At 37.3% G+C, this 17,919-nt stretch overlaps 1 protein-coding gene across 7 annotated transcripts in view; it reads left to right on the top strand.

Annotated features, from left to right (window-relative positions):
- Window positions 1-17,919, top strand: part of LOC125255161 (protocadherin-15-like) — a 265,679-nt gene that overhangs the window by 131,658 nt on the left and 116,102 nt on the right. For all 7 annotated transcript variants that reach the window (XR_007181843.1, XM_048170191.1, XM_048170190.1 and 4 more), the window contains 4 exons: window positions 921-1,114; window positions 7,642-7,774; window positions 9,677-9,756; window positions 17,126-17,219. Coding sequence is in view for 6 of the 7 variants with exons in the window: in XM_048170191.1 (XP_048026148.1) it covers window positions 921-1,114; window positions 7,642-7,774; window positions 9,677-9,756; window positions 17,126-17,219 (501 nt within the window). In the remaining variant the exon portion in view is untranslated. The remainder of the gene's footprint in view (window positions 1-920; window positions 1,115-7,641; window positions 7,775-9,676; window positions 9,757-17,125; window positions 17,220-17,919) is intronic.

Raw genomic sequence — 17,919 nt, 5'->3', positions numbered from 1 at the left:
CGGCCCCATATATCATCGGTTATCGTCGGGACGGTAAGAAGGCCGAAGCAGGAGGGGGGGACGAGGTCTGTTCAGTCACATTCACCAAAAACAGCGGATTATCTGTGAATCCCAGCTGTCTGATGAAAGTTTGTAAAATTATCCGTTGTAGAACGATCACTTTAGAATCCTTCATATCATCGTTTTAGGAAATTTAAATAAGGAGACCGAGCATATTGTATATTATAACAACCATGTAATATGCATTTGCGTGACGAAGGCATTACTAGCTAAATGTGCAAAGGGCTGTATAACTGTAATGACACTCGAGATTGAGCGAGTGAACCGCTGTAGAGGCGGCGCCACGCTCGGTGCGTCATCGACAGTTATATAGTGTTAGGGGAGGGGCTATGCTCGGGGGACGATGTGCGTCATCAGACCCCCATTATAGCTCCGCCCAAAAAATCCTGAGCAGAGACTTGGTGAAAAACTGTTTAAAGCTCTAACTTCACAATTAAGCATTACACAATTCACAGACTTTGTAATGTGTTTCAGCAATACATTTGTAACATTTATAAAGTGTTTAGAAAGAATTCTCAGAATTGACTTTACAGGGACTTTAAATACAATTTATATCATAATATATGTTTTTTTAGCATTATGGTAATTAGAATTTAGATGAAAATATGCTTAATTGTCATAAAAAAATGTTGAAATCAATCAATCAATCAATTCTAAAGAGTGAACTTTAGTGCATACACACAAACCACCAACAATCCAGTGTAGCCATGTTCTGAAAGAGTAAATCTGAATCTTTTAGTGAATCTGGGAAACATGACCCAAACAGTTTTCATGATTCAGAAGCTCAGACAGTGATGAACGTGAATAAGCACCGTTGCAGGTCCTTTCTGAAGTAATGGTACCAATTCATTTTTTTTTAGCTGACAGCAGTGGATGCTGATGAAGGTCCCAACGGGTTGGTGAGCTACAAAATCTTGGCTGGGGATCAAGGACACTTCACCATCAATGACTGTACAGGAGTGATCACCGTGACGCCCGGTGTCAACCTGACCGTGGGCCGCTCCTATGCCCTCACCGTTAGGGCCTCAGACAACGGACCTTCATCCCAGAGAAGGTAAATCAACTGAAAACCCAATGAGGGTTGAAAAAGAGTGTCACTCTCACTCTCTAACAGAAGACTCAACCTCACGTGCCCAGTTTAAGATCAATACAATGCCACATGGTGACAGATTTTGCTTCGGAAATATCTCTGAGAACACTCTGCCGATATTGGCCCCTGCTCTTGTCCATCTGACACTTGGAAGAGCGGAAATTAAGGGCTTTTCACTCTAATTGCCGCTACCTCCCCTCTTGTCCAATTCATACCAGCCGCTGCCCTCTGTAATTCTTGCTGACTGCTGGATCAATACGGCGGAATGAAGCAGAAATAGAACGAGGGCAAGCGAAGTTCAGGAAATGCAGTGTTTCGCTTTGCTGTTCGGGAACTAGTTTAAGAGCCTCTAATATGCACAACAAATCAACAAAACATAAGTTTGAAGTACTTCTCCACAGAGAAATACTTGGTTGGAACTGTGTACCCACTTTATCGAGGTATGCTTCAGAAAATATTTTGGCCTATTTTAATATTTATGTATTTGCATATAAAATGCAATCCATCCCTTTGGATTTCATAGTTTTAACATCAACTACCAAAATGGTAACACTTTACAATGAAGTTCTATTTGTTAACATTAGCTAATATGAACTAATAATGAAAAAAAAAAAAAGCATTTTGATAATCTTACTTAAAGCTGCAGTCCGCAATTTTTCCAATTTGTCGCCATCTCTGTTTGAAACCTGCAATTGCAGTCATATGCAGAATAGATATCTGTACTTGCGTTGTGCAATGGCACAGCTCGTCAGCGCGGATGAATCTAATGCTTGCTGTCAGTCACCGCACCGGTGTGGATACTGTACTTCAGAATCACAGATTCTACATCTTGAAAGTATGACCAATATAAGAATTTTCACTGGAAAATATCATCTGAACAAATAAGTAACATGTCTGCCACTTTTGTTCTGACCAACTGAGGAAAAAAGCATTAGGCCTACAATAAATCGTTCTGCCAATGATGATTAAATCTAACGATCGCTTAGCTCGGATCACATCAAACCGTGCAAATTATTATTAATGTTATATTGTTCTCAAATTGTAATGTTAACAACATCAGCATTGCTATGACTATGTGTATATTAGCGTTACCTGTAGATTTCAATTTCTGTAGCCACTCCACAGTCCAAAGTCTTTTGCTTTTGACTACGGGTGTCACTGATGATTGTCACTTGGATCTTTCTGGATTACAATCCGCCATCAAAATGATAAGTTTAATTATTTCAGCTGCTGTGGGAACAGGCTATAAATGATCCGCTACCAGCAGCATCCTCACGTGATAAAACCGACTAGCCTGGATGGGACTCCTTCCTTTCTGTTTACGGACGTGACTTAATGACGCACAGACGAACGGCTGCATGCTCGAATTTCCCGCGTAAATCCATCATGTCGCCCTTATTATAAAGCATTATTACAGGCTTACCGTTGTGAATCGAGACAAGATAATGAGATCGTTTTGAACACTGGCTGGTTATGTACTTGCTCAAAAATTGATTTTGGATCATTTTTAACCAAAAAAAGTTGCGGACTGCAGCTTTAATGTTAATTTTAACACTTACTAATACATGATTAAAATCAAAAGTTGTATCTGTTAATATAATTTAATGGACCTGAGCTAACAGGAACTAACCATGAACAGTTGCATTTTTATTAACTAATATTAACAAATATTATTAAATACTGCAATTAATATCTCATTGTTAGTTAATTTTGTATTAACTAACATTAACTAATGAAACCTTATTGTAAAGTGTTACCAACGAACAAACCATTTTGTATGTATGACTGGCATTACAAATGTGTATCACATACTTCATTTTTTATGTTAAATATGTGTAATCCAAATGGATGGACATATTATATGCAATAATCAATAGATTGAGTGTCAATAGATTATTTTTTTTTTTGAGTGTGGAGGTGTGCAATTATATGTGATGAACAGATGGCGGTTGAACTTGTGAGAACTAGATAGTTATTTTCATCTCTTATTTTCCCATTTTAAAATTTTGTGAGAGCACTGGCATCAAAGTCAGCATATTGGATCATTTCCAGACAGAATACTCCCCAATACAATTTGCTTCAACCACAGTTCTACACACATTGATGACTGCCTTGATACAATGTGTCATGAAATAATGGCAATACCATGTTGGGTTTTCACTAAACATCCAGAAAACAACCTAAGCAATTGGACTGCTATTGTTAGCTAGACTCTACAGAAAAGTGTTCAGATCTTGTGAGGAAGCTTCATGATGATTTCTTTTGTCAAAAGACGGAAAATCCATATCAGAGCCCATACTAGAAATGCTGCATTTGCTCAATCGACAGCATCTGATTACATCTTCTGATCATTGCAAGAAAGTACATGAATCGTCTTTCAGTTTAGAAAACTGAAACTAAGCGAAAACAATGACTCTTTAACATCCTTGTTAATGCACCCTCCTTACATGCCAGAAACGTCAGTTCAAATCCTGCTCGGAGCGGTGTGAGGGAGGGGTAAACTTGGTGCCGTGACCCAGATGGGAGTGAGGTTTAGGGGAGTGAGTGTAATGAGGCCAGCTTGTAAAGAACTGCACAGGTAAATCTTACTCCACTGGCCTCAAGAGGTGTATTAGCAGTTGACTTAAAGGACACCTATTATGCAAAATTCACTTTTACATGGTGTTTGACCATAAATGTGTGTTGGCAGTGTGTGAGCAAAACCACCCTAGAATGAGAAAAATCCACCCAGTGGTTTTTTTACAATCTCAATAATTCATAAGATGTCTCAAACGCCCTTTCTAAGATTGCTCTCACTGTGACTAGAATTGCGCTAAGCCCCACCCACGTGGTTTGTTGACAATCTGTTTGGCATAGACCCCGCCCTCGGTGATCTGTCAACCATCCTCCATTGTTTCAACGACAGCCGGTAATGTCTCCTAAGAAACATAAGTGTTCTGTTGTGGGATGTAATAATGAACATAGTAGTTTTCCTTACTTCCGACATAGAGCCACTGAAAACGCAGTGGATGGATTTTATTTACAAGGAAAGGCGCCACTCAAAATTCCAAAATACGTTTATGTTTGCGCAAATCATTTTTTGACTGATGTTTTGAAACGAGGGTAATTCAAAGCAGGTCTTGCTTCAAAGTTAATCCTCAAGTGTGGATCGTGCCTACTGTTCGCGATCCAACGTCACCTTAGAAGAAGTAAGTGTATTTAATGTTTTTTGAGCAAATAGTCTTCAGTCGATGTCAGCAATTCAATAAAAATGCGTCTAGTTGTTGTCTCGTCGTAGAATTTGTGTATATAATTTAAACCTTGTTTGTAAGTGTGTATCCACACGTTATATATATATATTTTTTTTTTTTTTAAAGATATTGTATTAAAAACTGTGTATGTTTACTTAGCACACGTACACAGTATTTGTGTTTGTAGTTTCAAAAAATTGCAACGTTAATGTGTGTGTGTGTGTTGCACATCCATAATTGCAAAGGGACGCGATTAAAACTCTATAAGTACATAAATGTATCAAATAACCATTCAGAGACGTCCTGCTCCATTCTCAATTGTGTTTCTTCTGCCGGAGTCTCTTCATCATCTGGGTCTGATTCCGGTTCAAACATTTACGGCTGAATGCCATACAAAACAGCGGGTCTCTCACTCTCAGCCATTCTGCTTCTACCGACTGTTTATTGCCATAGGTATGCAAGTTACGCCCTCATCCAAAGGCAGGGCGGGGATATGCAGCTCATTTATATTTAAGGTGGTACACACCAAAACAGCTCTTTTTTAAAACAGGCCCCAAAATGACATTTTCAAATGGTTATAATAAATTAACTGTGGGGTATTTTGTGCTGAAACTTCACAAATACATTCTGGGACACCCAAGACCAATATTACATCTTGTAAAAAGGGGCATAATAGGTGCCATTTAAAGCCTACTATTTTTTATACTACAACCCGAATTTCAGATAAGTCGGGACTTTGTTTGTTTGTTTGTTTGTTTGTTTAATAAAATGAAAACTTTCAAATCACATGAGCCAATATTTTATTCACAATAGAAAATAGATAACATAAATGTTTAAACTAAGAAATTTTACACTTCTATCCACTAAATGAGCTCATTTCAAATTTGATGCCTGCTACAGGTCTCAAAATAGTTGGCAGGGGGGCAACAAATGGCTGAAAAGCAAGACATTTTTTAAAAGATTCAGCTGGGAGAACATCTAGAAACTAATTAAGTTAATTGATATCAGGTCTGTAACATGATTAGCTATAAAAGGGATGTCTTAAAGAGGCAGAGTCTCTCAGAAGTGAAGATGGGCATAGGCTCTCCAATCTGTGAAAGAGTGCGTAAAAAGATTGTGGAAAACAATGTTCCTCAACGACAAATTGCAAAGGCTTTGCAAATCTCATCATCTACAGTGCATAACATCATCAAAAGATTCAGAGAACTGGAGAAATTTCTGTGTGTAAGGGACAAGGCCGAAGACCTTTATTGGATGCCCATGGTCTTCGAGCCCTCAGACGACACTGCATCACTCATCGGCATGATTGTGTCAATGACATTACTAAATGGGCCCAGGAATACTTCCAGAAACCACTGTCGGTAAACACAATCCGCTGTGCCATCTGCCATCAGAAGCGCCGTCATGTCCTGTGGGCCAAGGCTCATTTAAAATGGACTGTTTCAAAAGTGGAAAAGTGTTCTATGGTCAGACGAAGTCCAAATTTGACATTCTTGTTGGAAATCATGGACACCGTGTCCTCCGGGCTAAAGAGGAGGGAGACCTTCCAGCGTGTTATCAGTGTTCAGTTCAAAAGCCAGCATCTCTGATGGTATGCGGGTGCATAAGTGCACACGTTATGGGCAGCTTGCATGTTTTGGAAGGCACTATGAATGCTGAAAGGTATATAAAGGTTTTAGAGCAACATATGCTCCCCCTCAGACGACGTCTATTTCAGGGATGGCCTTGTGTATTTCAGCAGGACAATGCAAAACCACATACTGCAGCTATTACAAAAGCATGGCTTCGTTGTAGAAGAGTCCGGGTGCTGAATTGGCCTGCCTGCAGCCCAGATCTTTCACCTATAGTGAACACGCTTGGTGCATCATCAAAACATCCGTTAGCAGCTGAAAACCTATCTCAGGCAAGAATGGGACCAAATTCCAACACCAAAACTCTAGAAATCCATAACCTTGATGCCCAGATGTCTTCAAACTGTGTTTGAAAAGCAAGAGGAGATGCTACGATGGTTATAGCCCCTGTCCCAACTAGTTTGAGACCTGTAGCAGGCATCAAATTTGAAATGACCTCATTTTGTGCATGTTATTATTTCTTTAAAGAAACTCAAGATAGATTTAAACCTTTAGTTAATTTTGCAAACATACTTTGCAGTCATTCTTTACAACTTACGAGTACTTACTTTGCTCAGTAATACAGTAACTTAAATAAGCACAAGTCAACCTGCCATACCAAATAAGACCACAGGGAGATAAAATCATCTTTACCTTCATTACTATCATCATCCATCAAAACCTTTTTAGCGTCACAGATTTTCTTTTTCCAACTGAGAGAGTTTGCATTTTGAGCCACCGTTCAGTCACAGCAGCACGATGAGAAACAGTCTGGGCTGAACCGAAACAATCACAGAATACGTACGAGAGAGGTGGTGCCTTGTTTTAAATACATTTTTTTTAATTAATTTAATTTAATTTAATTTATTAAATGTAATGTATTAATAATTAAATTAAGGAACTATATTAATATATTTATATATATTTATTAATTTATCTCACGGCCCACCTGGAGGATCACTGAACGCCCCCTAGTTGGCTGTGGCCCACGGGTTGGGAACCACTGATCTATGTTCTATTGTGAATAAAATATTGGCTCATGTGATTTGAAAGTCTTTTAGTTACCCTTTCATGGGAACTGTCAACGCTACATCATATGACGTTATGGGAACGCTACGTCATGTGACGTAGCGTCTCGTTCCCTTTTTCAGGGAACCAGGGTTACACAAGTAACCCGAAGACATTTTCATTTTCTTCAAATTTAAAAAACGTCCCAACTTTTCCTAAATTCGGGGTGTATTTATTTATACTTTTATCTCTTGTAGGTAACCTTTTTTCCACTTGTCTCAGCTCATCACAATGCATTATGAGATTGTCTTCTCTGTGAAGGATATATGAGGCTCTGTCTTACAGTTGGGCCAAAAGATGGTATCTTAGAAGGTAGCATGATTATAGAATCTCTATTTTTTTTAAAGCAATCTCTGCATCAGAAGTGCCTGTGGTGCCTATTTAATGTTGCCTATTTAATCAGATCACTGTATTTTGGAACACAGCCATGGTATTTCCAGGAAATTATACTCCATTCCTGAATGTTCTGTGGCTGGTGTGGCATCGTTGGTAGCTGGAGGATATCAGGTCATACCCTTGAGTGAGACAGTTAAAACATTTGTCAAATAAAGGAATATAAACTGTGTTCTTTTTGTTTCTTCAGAAGTTCCATCACTACAGTGTATATCGAAGTGCTGCCCCCCAACAACCAGAGCCCTCCCCGTTTCCCTCAGCTCATATACAGCCTGGAGATCAATGAGGCCATGAGGACTGGAGCCACGCTGCTCAACATACAGGTGACTTACCCATCAGCTCCATTAGTGATTAACCTACTCTCATTAGGATATCGGTGTTTAAACAAAAATGTATTGGATATTATTAAAGACACAATATGTAAGATTGTTTGGATTAAAATATACAAAAACCACTAGAACAGTGTTATATATTTTGTTGACTTGTGTACTTATATTATCACAGGTGTTTCCAAGAATGTTTAAATCCAAAGCAATCTTAACCAGGACACGGACTGAGTCAGTGCGTCGCCTATCAGTGACATCATACCTGTGTTTCCCTCGATTTCCAGTTTTATTTTGTAGAAACCATGGAAACACCAAAGACGCTTTAATATATAATATGTTTTATTAGACAAGGGAACAACTCTTTGAATACATTTATAGACAGAAAACTAATCATTGTTATATAGCTCAACACGTTTAGTCTTATTTTTTTTAATCTCATTAATGCCTCCGAGAAAAACACTATTTTGTCAGTGACATAGCAAAATCAGATGCAGCTTTATTTTTAATAACACACAGAGTATCGTTATAACATCAATTTTTCAACACACTCAAATGTATGTAATATGATAAAACAGCACTGCTTTACCTCACATATGCTTCATCAGACGAAAGTGGAATCGGCGACTATGGCACAATAAAAGTCCCGCTGCTCTCAAGCTGTGTGTCGCGCTCGTTCCGCTCCCACAGCACTCGGCCCTGCTCTGCTTCATACTACAATAATGTTAATAATCTCATTCATGAGTCCCATCCTGATTCTTTTCCAATGGCTGTGAGGTGAAGACTACATCTCCCATGATTCTGCACTCAAACTCTGCGTCATCAAGCTACGCCTTTGTTTTGAATAGGCGACCTCTAGTGGCTAAAAGTTACATATTGTGCCTTTAATATTGTAAACATATACACATATAAAATGATACACTGTCCATCAAAAGGTTGGAATAATAGTGTTTTTTTAAATGTTTTTGAAAAGTCTCCTTATGCACATCAAGGCTGCATTTAATTGATCAAAAATACAACTAAAACAGTAATATTGTGAAATATTATTACAATTTAAAATATTGGTTTTCTGTTTTCAGAAGCTGAATGTTCAGCACTTCATTGTCACATGATCATTCAGAAATCATTCTAATATGCTGATTTGCTGCTAATCTGTCATATTATTATCATTGGTGATTTTTTTTTTTTTTTGCTGAATATTTTTGTGATACATTTTTTGTTGATGGATAGAAAGTTCAAAAGAACAACATAATAAAATATAAATCTTTTTTAACATTATAATTGTCTGGATTGACACTTTTGTTCAGTGTAATGTGTCCTTGCAGAAAAGTATTTATTTAAAAAAAACAAAAAAAACCCGATAATAATAAGAAATGTTTCTTAAGCAGCAAATCATCATATTAGAATGGTTTCTGAAGGATCATGTGACACTAAAGACTGGAGTACAGATGCTGAAAATCCAGCTTTGCATCCCAGGAATACATTACATTATAAAGTATAATCAAATAGAAAACAGTTCTTTTAAATTGTAATAATGTTTCACAGTATCGCCTTTTTGCTGCTTTTTTTTCTAATTATTATTATTTTTATCAAGTAATTGCAGCCTTTGTGAGCTGAAGAAAGTCTTTTAAAACATTAAAAATATGAATGATTCCAAAAATTTTGGCAGATAGTGGACAGGGAGTGGGGATGAATTGATCTATATATTTGACAGCAAAACACAAATCATATTGAGTATTTGGGCATCTGACTTATATGGACATATGTTTTATTTTATATATATTCCCAAATACAGTGTATATTTTGTGTTTTGCTGTCAGAGGTTTCCTGATGACAAAGTACGGAGTCTTTCTGAGCATAATTGAATTAGTGTAACACAAAAGTGCTTTCTGTCATTTGCAGGCAGCCGACCGTGAAAGAGATCCCATTACATATACCGTCCTGAGAGGAGATCCAAACAACGTCTTTGAAGTCTCCCAGACGTAAGCTGCCATTGAAAGGCTGGAAAAAGGCTGCTCTGCCAAAATCCACCATTCTTTTGGCTTTGAATAAGCAAAAAAAGGATGTCTTAATTGAGATACAGGCACTGTCTTTATTTTGTGTTGCACTCACACAGAAAAATGCAGAGAAACAAAAGCGTATTCTCTGTGAAATATTTGTGTGTTTTTGTTAGCCACGTCCTGACATGCACTGGATGCAGATTACATTCTGACACAAACATGATGCATAATTAATAAGAACTGATAAAAATATGAATTCCTCCATTTCAAATAGCAGCTTAAGACATTTCAGCTTTTGCTTGCAGTGAAGGACAGATGGCACTTAAATGTTTTTTTAGAGCAAATCCTCAGATGCATTTTATTTGATTTAGCACTCCGTAAAACGAGTAAACAACATTAGGTGAGGATAGTGGCTGATATCTCACACTCTCTTTCTTTAGTAATGCATTTAGTAAAGCATGTTATACTCCGTAGTGTGCAGGGTACCAAAGGGCATTTCAATCATAGCCTGGAGCAAAGTTTCTGATCCTGTTCTCCAGTTATTTAAGTGAGCTATCGCAACCAGGATCCGCTTCTAATGAACTGCTGCTCTCCTTTCAATAAGCAGCAGATGAAGAACAGAACAAATGTGGCTTTTTTTCTTGAACTACCTGTGCTTATCTCGCACAGCTACAGCCCCTTCCCTTCCCTTCCTCTCATCCTTCCCACAATGCCTTGTGCTCCCCACAGAGTTTACGATAGAGCTGTCTGTTAGAGGGGATTGTGTAACTGTGGAGTCTGGAAAAGTCTGGCTGGAGGGTGAATATGATAATATAAAGTATATGTTTATAAAGCACTTTCATAGGGTTGGAAGTGTGGAGTTATCCTTTCATAAAGTAAGCAAAATGGAATTTTAAAAAGTGGAATTATTCAAGAAAGCTCAAAATGACTGTGATAGATTTTTTTTTTTTTCAAGCAGAAGGGATGTAAGAGTTTTAAATGGATTTTAGATATTCTCAACTTAGCTTAGGCTAAAGTGCCAACTCACCTATTTCATTTTGCAAACCAGATATGTTTGATAGCTTTTACATAAAGCATGATAGATTAGATCTTTGAGCTTTGTGTCTTTGGGGTTAAGACACAATAGCAAGTTATTTCAGGGGGGGCATCTTTGTAATTTAAAATGATCATATTATACTTAAAATTTACAATTAAAATTAAAATTTCTTTTTTTCTTTTTTCTTTTATATTATAATTTTTTATTAGGCCTCGAGCACCGATGGTGTGAGGACCCTATTGTAATTGCTCGGTCAATTCTTTTTCTTCTCCGAACTGAATCACATTTTTGAGGGCCTAAACATGCTTGGAAACTCATGAAACTTTGCACACGTGTCAGAAGTGGTGAAAATGTACATCTGATATGGGTTTCAGAATTAGGTGCACCAAAATGGCTCGATATCTCGACCTACAAAATTTAAATTAAGCGCCCTTTGCGCTATGCTTCACGTACAAGTATGAAATTCGGTAGATAGATGTAACAGCCCAATACCTACAAAAAAAGTCCCTGGGGTGCAAAATCTGAAAACCCAACAGGAAGTGAGATATTTTGAGTTTTCTCTGCAAATTTTGTGCAGTTTCTGCCATTTCCAGATGTTGTACTTTAACAAACTCCTCCTAGAGTAATCAGATCAAGGTCACATTTGGTCAGTCTAATCTAAATGCCTTTGCGACATTAAATTGCGAAGATGTAAAGTTTTCGTTGAAGGTTGTGTCTGTGGCAGCCTGACAAATTTCGATGTTTCACCTTGAAACAGGAAGTTGTCTGATCTGCCCCAAACTTCACGTTTTATTAGAGTCCTGGCCTGAAGACATCTACATGACAATATTCAGTTACAGTCAAAGCACATTGTACAGTCACATTGGCAGCAGGAAGTGTGGCACTTTGAAATGGCTTGGCCATAATTCTCCTGTATTTACTCACTTACATGCATGTCGCCCATTGTTCACTGTTTTCCTGAGGCCAATGGGTGGCGGTGAGCCTGGGGGTGAGCTTTAATTATTATTATTTTATTTTTTTATCACTTACCCTTTGAATTAACTCTTTCCCTACCATTTATGAGATTTCATGTACTCTATGATACAACGCATCCCCGCCATTGACAAGGTTTTTCTGGCAGTCCGTGTTTTCACTGTTATATGGTTGGGCCGCTGTTACGGATATTCTGAAATAGTAGAGAATCTCCAGATCCAAAAACAAGTGAAGATGATCTATGTAAACCAGAAGGAGCAGATAGAAGTTGCTTATGTGCAAGTAAGCTAACGTGATCACCAAACATTTAGCAGCATATAAATCAAAACTGCCTAACGTTCCGAGAAAAATGTAGAAGGTAACCCATGAAGGGGTAACGACTGTCCAAGCTTTGGGGGGTTTGATGGACTCGATCTTTTGATCATTGTTCTGAATCCGATCCGAAGTCTTTGACAAAAAAGCAAGTGGCTATAATTTTTATATATTTTTTTTTTATTTTTTAAGCAGAGGCTCTGTTCTTCTTTTTATATATATTCACTGTTTTCATATTTATAATAAAATATTCTGGGTGTATATGACTTTCTTCTTTCAGATGAACACAATCAGAGTTATATTAAAGGAGAGCTACTAAAATATCCTGACGCATCTAAGCTTCATAATGGCAGTGAACGGGAACAACGAGTATAAAGCCCAAGAAAGTGCATCCATCCAAAGCAAAATGTACTCCACACGGCTCCGGGGAGTTAATAAAGCGAAGCAATGCGTTTGTGTAAGAAAAATATCAATGTTTTACAAGTTATGTAGTAAAATATCTAGCTTCCGCCAGACCGCCTTCTGCATTCAACTTACGAAGACAGTGTAATGCCTCTCGCAGTTCAAAACGCTTATGCTACATCCTACGCCTTCCGTATTCAACTTATGAAAAAAGCTTAACTGAAGGCGATCTGACGTGTATTTGACCTTCTTCAGAAAGAAGGTCAAGTACACCTAGGATGGCTTGAGGGTGAACAAAGCTTGAGGTAATTTTCAATTCAAAGTGATCTTCTCCTTTAATTCACTAATTTCTAACATTGGAATTCCTCAGAAGGATATGCAGAGTTGTAAGTGCTACACACAGCCAGGAATAGAAAAAATGTTTAGCAGATTTTTCTGCATAGTGTATATTGTGTTCGACATGTCATATTTATTTTACCTCAACTTGACTGGAGGGGCAAGTTTCTGTCATTATTGATGCTTGACTGTGAGGAATCTACGCATTTATTCAAATGTATTCTGCTTGACGTAAGAGAGCTGCAAAAGTAAATTCAGAACAAGTCTCTTTAGTTTCGATTGAGGAGGACGTTTTGAGTTTTAAAAGTTACAGTATATTTCCATAGTACAACAAACATTTAAAAAAGGGTAGAAGAAATGTGATTTATGACCACTTTAAAATGGTCACTCTGAGGCAACATCATGTGAAAATCGCAACAAATTTCAAGTCTTGTGACAATATATAAATATCCTACAGTTCACTTTCAGTTATTCAGAAAATCCCAGATATAAATGTATTTTTTATATCCAGCTTGTCTAGTTTGGTTTATCTTTGCAGCTGTATAGCCTATAATAACAATAATAAACTCTGTATTCTCTGGTTATCATTACAATTGATGCTGTTCAGTAGGGGGGTCATTTAGTGTGCATGCATGCTCTTAGACATGTGCAGACGATGCTTGCAGTGAATGCATGATGAATATACATGAGGTCCTCTGGAGCCTTAAAGATGCTGCTTTGAATTTGTTTATTTCATTTGGAGAACGCATGACTGTCTGCAGTTGTGTCCAACCTTTTCAAGAATTCTCTGGGGGTTTAGGGGACATAAGACATGAAAAACATAAAACATGAAAGGGCAAATTCACTAAATAATTGTGCCACTTTTGCACATGGTCCAGTTCTGCATCTTATTTGCTAAACACTCACAATCCATTTAAGAAGGCATTCCAATGTGCTGAAATATTGCTAGACTGTAACAGCATTTTTCTGCACAAATTAGGCCTGTAATATTTTATTTTGGAGGTATGTGTGTACTTTTTCAATCAAACAGGGCAGCTGTTATATATCAAATGGTTCACAACAGTAAGCTTATAATAATGTTGTATAATTTGGGTTGTACTGGTGGGTTTCCACGGGAAAATCGAGTATGCATCCTTTCGTCTTTCCGTCATTACGTCACGTCTGTTTACATAAAGAAGGAGACCCAACTAGTAGGCTAAATCACATGTGAGGATGGCGGATCATTTATAGCCTTTTCTCACAGCAGCTGGAATAATTAAATTTATCATTTTGACGGTGGATTGTAATCCAGAAAGGTCCAAATGACAGTCATCAGTGACAACTAGAGATTCACCTGTAGTCAAAAGCCGTAGTTCGCGGACAAGCTACGCAATATCGCGTTCATAATCGCAGATGAATCGCCTTTGATTATGAACGCGATATTGCGTAGCTTGTCCGCGAACTACGGCTCTGTATATTAAGTGCCGCTCCATTTGAAAGCAGGTGATGGACATTTACCGCTAATCACAGAACCGGCTTTACTGATGAGACAAGCATGACAATTGCATGCGATTAATCGTGCAGCCCTACTTCAGACTGAGGAGTAGCTACAGAATTTGAAATAACGCTAATACACACTAAATACACATAGTCACGCAATGCTGATGTTGTTAACATTAACAATCTGAGAACAAAGTATAACAATAATAATAATTTGCACGGTTTGACATGATCCAAGCTAAGCAATCGTTAGATTTAACCACCATTGGCAGCGCAATTTATTGTAATGCTTTTTTTGGTCCCACTTTATATTAAGTGGCCTTAACTACTGTGTACTTACATTTAAATTAATCATTTGATGCAATGCACTTATTGTGTACATACATGTTTTTACATTTTACTTATATTTTAAAAACACCTGCATGTAATTATATCTGTAATTAATTTCTGTAATTACATTTATAATTACACTGTTGACCCATCCCTTACACCTTACCCCTACCCTTAAACCTAACCCATACCACCAAAGCTTTCCCTAACCTTACCAGTACCCCACCTCAATAGCAGCAAAAGTGTTTTGCAATTCAATATGAACCCATTAAGTACATTGTACTTAGTTTTTGATGTAAGTACATAGTAGTTAAGGCCACTTAATATAAAGTGGGACCCTTTTTTTTTCTCAGTTGGTCAGAACAAAAGTGGCAGATTTGTTATGTACTTGTTCAGATCACATTTGACAGCCACACATTCTCTCCTCAAAGCGTTAGATTCATCCACGCTGAGGAGCTGTGCAGATGCACAACCTACGTAAAGGTGATAATTCTGCAAATAACTGCAATCGCAGGTTTCAAACAGAGATGGCGACAAAGAGGCAAAACTTATGGACTGCAGCTTTAAGTATAAAAGTAATACAATTATATCATGTGACTGTAACATGTCTTGTGATGCCTCAACCATGCAATACAGGGGGACACAATATCTTTGTACATAATGACCCATATAAAGGTATAAATGAAATAAAAATAAAAAATAAAAATACTGCTATTCTTCAGTCTTAATTTTAATTTGCATACAGTATGTAAATCTACTATATTTATACAGTATCTGCCTCATACTCTATGCATCTTATTCACGGCGGACAATTCTAAAAAAATTAAAAAACACCCTAAAAATGAAAATTAAGTCGTAATTACCTCCCCCTGGGGCAAACATTGCCATTAAGAACTTGTAGGACCAACTAGCAGGTAGTTAGGAGTAATCAGTCTTACTTTTCAGTATCTAATTAAACCAATCTACATTTTTATATAACTGACTGAAAGATATGAACAGTCTTAAAGAAAGAAAGAAAGAAAGAAAGAAAGAAAGAAAGAAAGAAAGAATGACTAATTTGAAAGACCAGTCTTAGTAATTTATGCAACCGACCCCTGGTGTTGTTCTAATGATGTATGCCCTTCTTTCTTTTATGAACCACAACATGAGATTTTTTTTTAAAAAAATGTTCCCTCTTGCACTCATCCATATAATGACAGTTAATATCGACCAGCATCAAGCTTTTAAAAAAAAAAAAGATGCAAAAGTGTCAAGTGATCAGAATGATCCTGTGCGACACCTACCATATATTCTGTGTTTTCTGGAGGGTATATGATAGGCTTTTCATTTTAGAGTGAACTATCTCTTTATTGCCGTAACATCTTACTCCAGAACTCAAAAACATGGATGCCAGGCAAGTTTTATTGAAAACACACACACACATATACACAACTGTGCAGAGAAAGTGTCTTCATGCTTTGATCATCAGGTGTTTTTACACTGGCCCATAAGATCCTAGTTAGATGAACCACCCTGAAGCATTACCCTTTCATGCTTATTAAATGTGGAGGTATCACACTGCAATAAGGACTACAGATGTCTTTTTGTACTTCCCATTGGGGTTTTGATTAACAAGATACATGAGATATTGTCCAATTTTAAATTAATTCCTTTAGTCCCTCCACAGGATTCAGTAATTGGTTACAAAATTGTTACTTTAAAAAAAAAAAAAAAAAAAAAAAAATCCCTCTGTAATAGTTCATGATGAGGAAAGTCACACCACAAGACCATTCCTACGTTTAGATTGAAATTGCAATACAATAAAATTAATAAAATGGATAATTGGATAATTTTGTTTCTGGACAAAATTTATTTTTTTAAACATTTGTTTATTTATTTATTTATTTTTTAGCATAGTAAAATTATGTCCACTTCCCAACCATGTCATTTAATTTAATGCACTAATAACCTCTGTTAGTGCCATAAATGCCATAACACTTACTAGAAAGTGTGCATGTATGTGTGTATTTATTTATTTTTTATTTATGTGGCATACTCAAAGTAACCCGGCCACCAAACATCCCCCAACTTTCAAATTAAACTTGCATTGCCATACAAAGGTAATTGTGTGAACAAATCCACTGTGTGCTAGAACTCATTTGAATGGGGCACAATGTTTCACTCATGGCTGCGGTTGCCTGACAATTAATTCAGTCCTAATCGTCCTCAGGCACACATAAAATATCCTCAGCCTTTCACAGTGTCACAAGTCTCGCAAGGAACGAACATATTGGCTGGCCATGTCATTTAGCAGCACATCATTCCATCCAGCCTATATTTGTTGAATTAATTTTGGCCGAAAATGATTCACTTTGTCTGGATTTTGGCTGTGGCCTGTTGTGCACATGACATTTTCCAGTTTTGTTTTCTTAGCACATGGTGTGAATTTTAACCTTGTTCCACTCGTGCTTGTCCTCAGGTTTTCAACATAATCTTTGCTTTCAGGTCTGGGCTGTTGTTGCTGGCGAAGAATCTGGACAGAGAAATCACGGATCACTACACGCTAACGGTCACAGCCTCCGATGGCAAACCAGATGGGGTAAGAATGACTGAAGTCTGTCAATCAATCACACCCCAACTGAAGACAAAACAGTTCAAAAGATCATAATCGAAACTTCTGATTAAACAGACATCACATGTTGACAAAGTTCAATGTGTCAAGCAGAGTCTAGCAGAATCAATCATGTTGAAGCAAAGAAGCACAGACACAAGAGTTTGAAACGATCATAAAGATATGCTTGGAGCATTGTATAGTCATCTTTAGTACCCACACAGTGTTAATTTTGGCAGCCATTTTTGATTTAGTCCTAGTCTTTATCTTCAGATGAAAATGCCCTTTAGTCTTAGTCACATTTTTGTCATTTTTGTCTTTAATATTTTAGTTTTAGTCTAACGAAAGTCATCGCACATCAAACTACAGTTACCAACATTAATTTTGATAGCTATTTTATATGTAGTCTTAGACAAAATAGTCTTAAGTCTTTATAATTTTTCTCTTTAGACCAATTCATTTAAGCTTGAATCAAGGTAACAGGCTGTATTGACATTGCACTCTTGGCAGTAGCATTTGTGCAATTCTACATATGTGGTTCTCAAACTTTTTAGAGTGTCGTAACCCCCTGAGGGGTTTAATATCCTTCTGTGTACCCTCTCTTTTCCATTTAGGCTGCAGTTGCACATTTTCCATTAAGGGACACTATTTGCCTTCTTAAATAGATTTTTCCAGTGCATTTTTTTTT

Source organism: Megalobrama amblycephala, linkage group LG20 (genome assembly GCF_018812025.1).
Source record: "Megalobrama amblycephala isolate DHTTF-2021 linkage group LG20, ASM1881202v1, whole genome shotgun sequence".
NCBI lineage: Eukaryota > Metazoa > Chordata > Actinopteri > Cypriniformes > Xenocyprididae > Megalobrama > Megalobrama amblycephala.
Note: the sequence above shows the minus strand (reverse complement) of the source record. Positions and strands in the feature narration are given on the sequence as shown.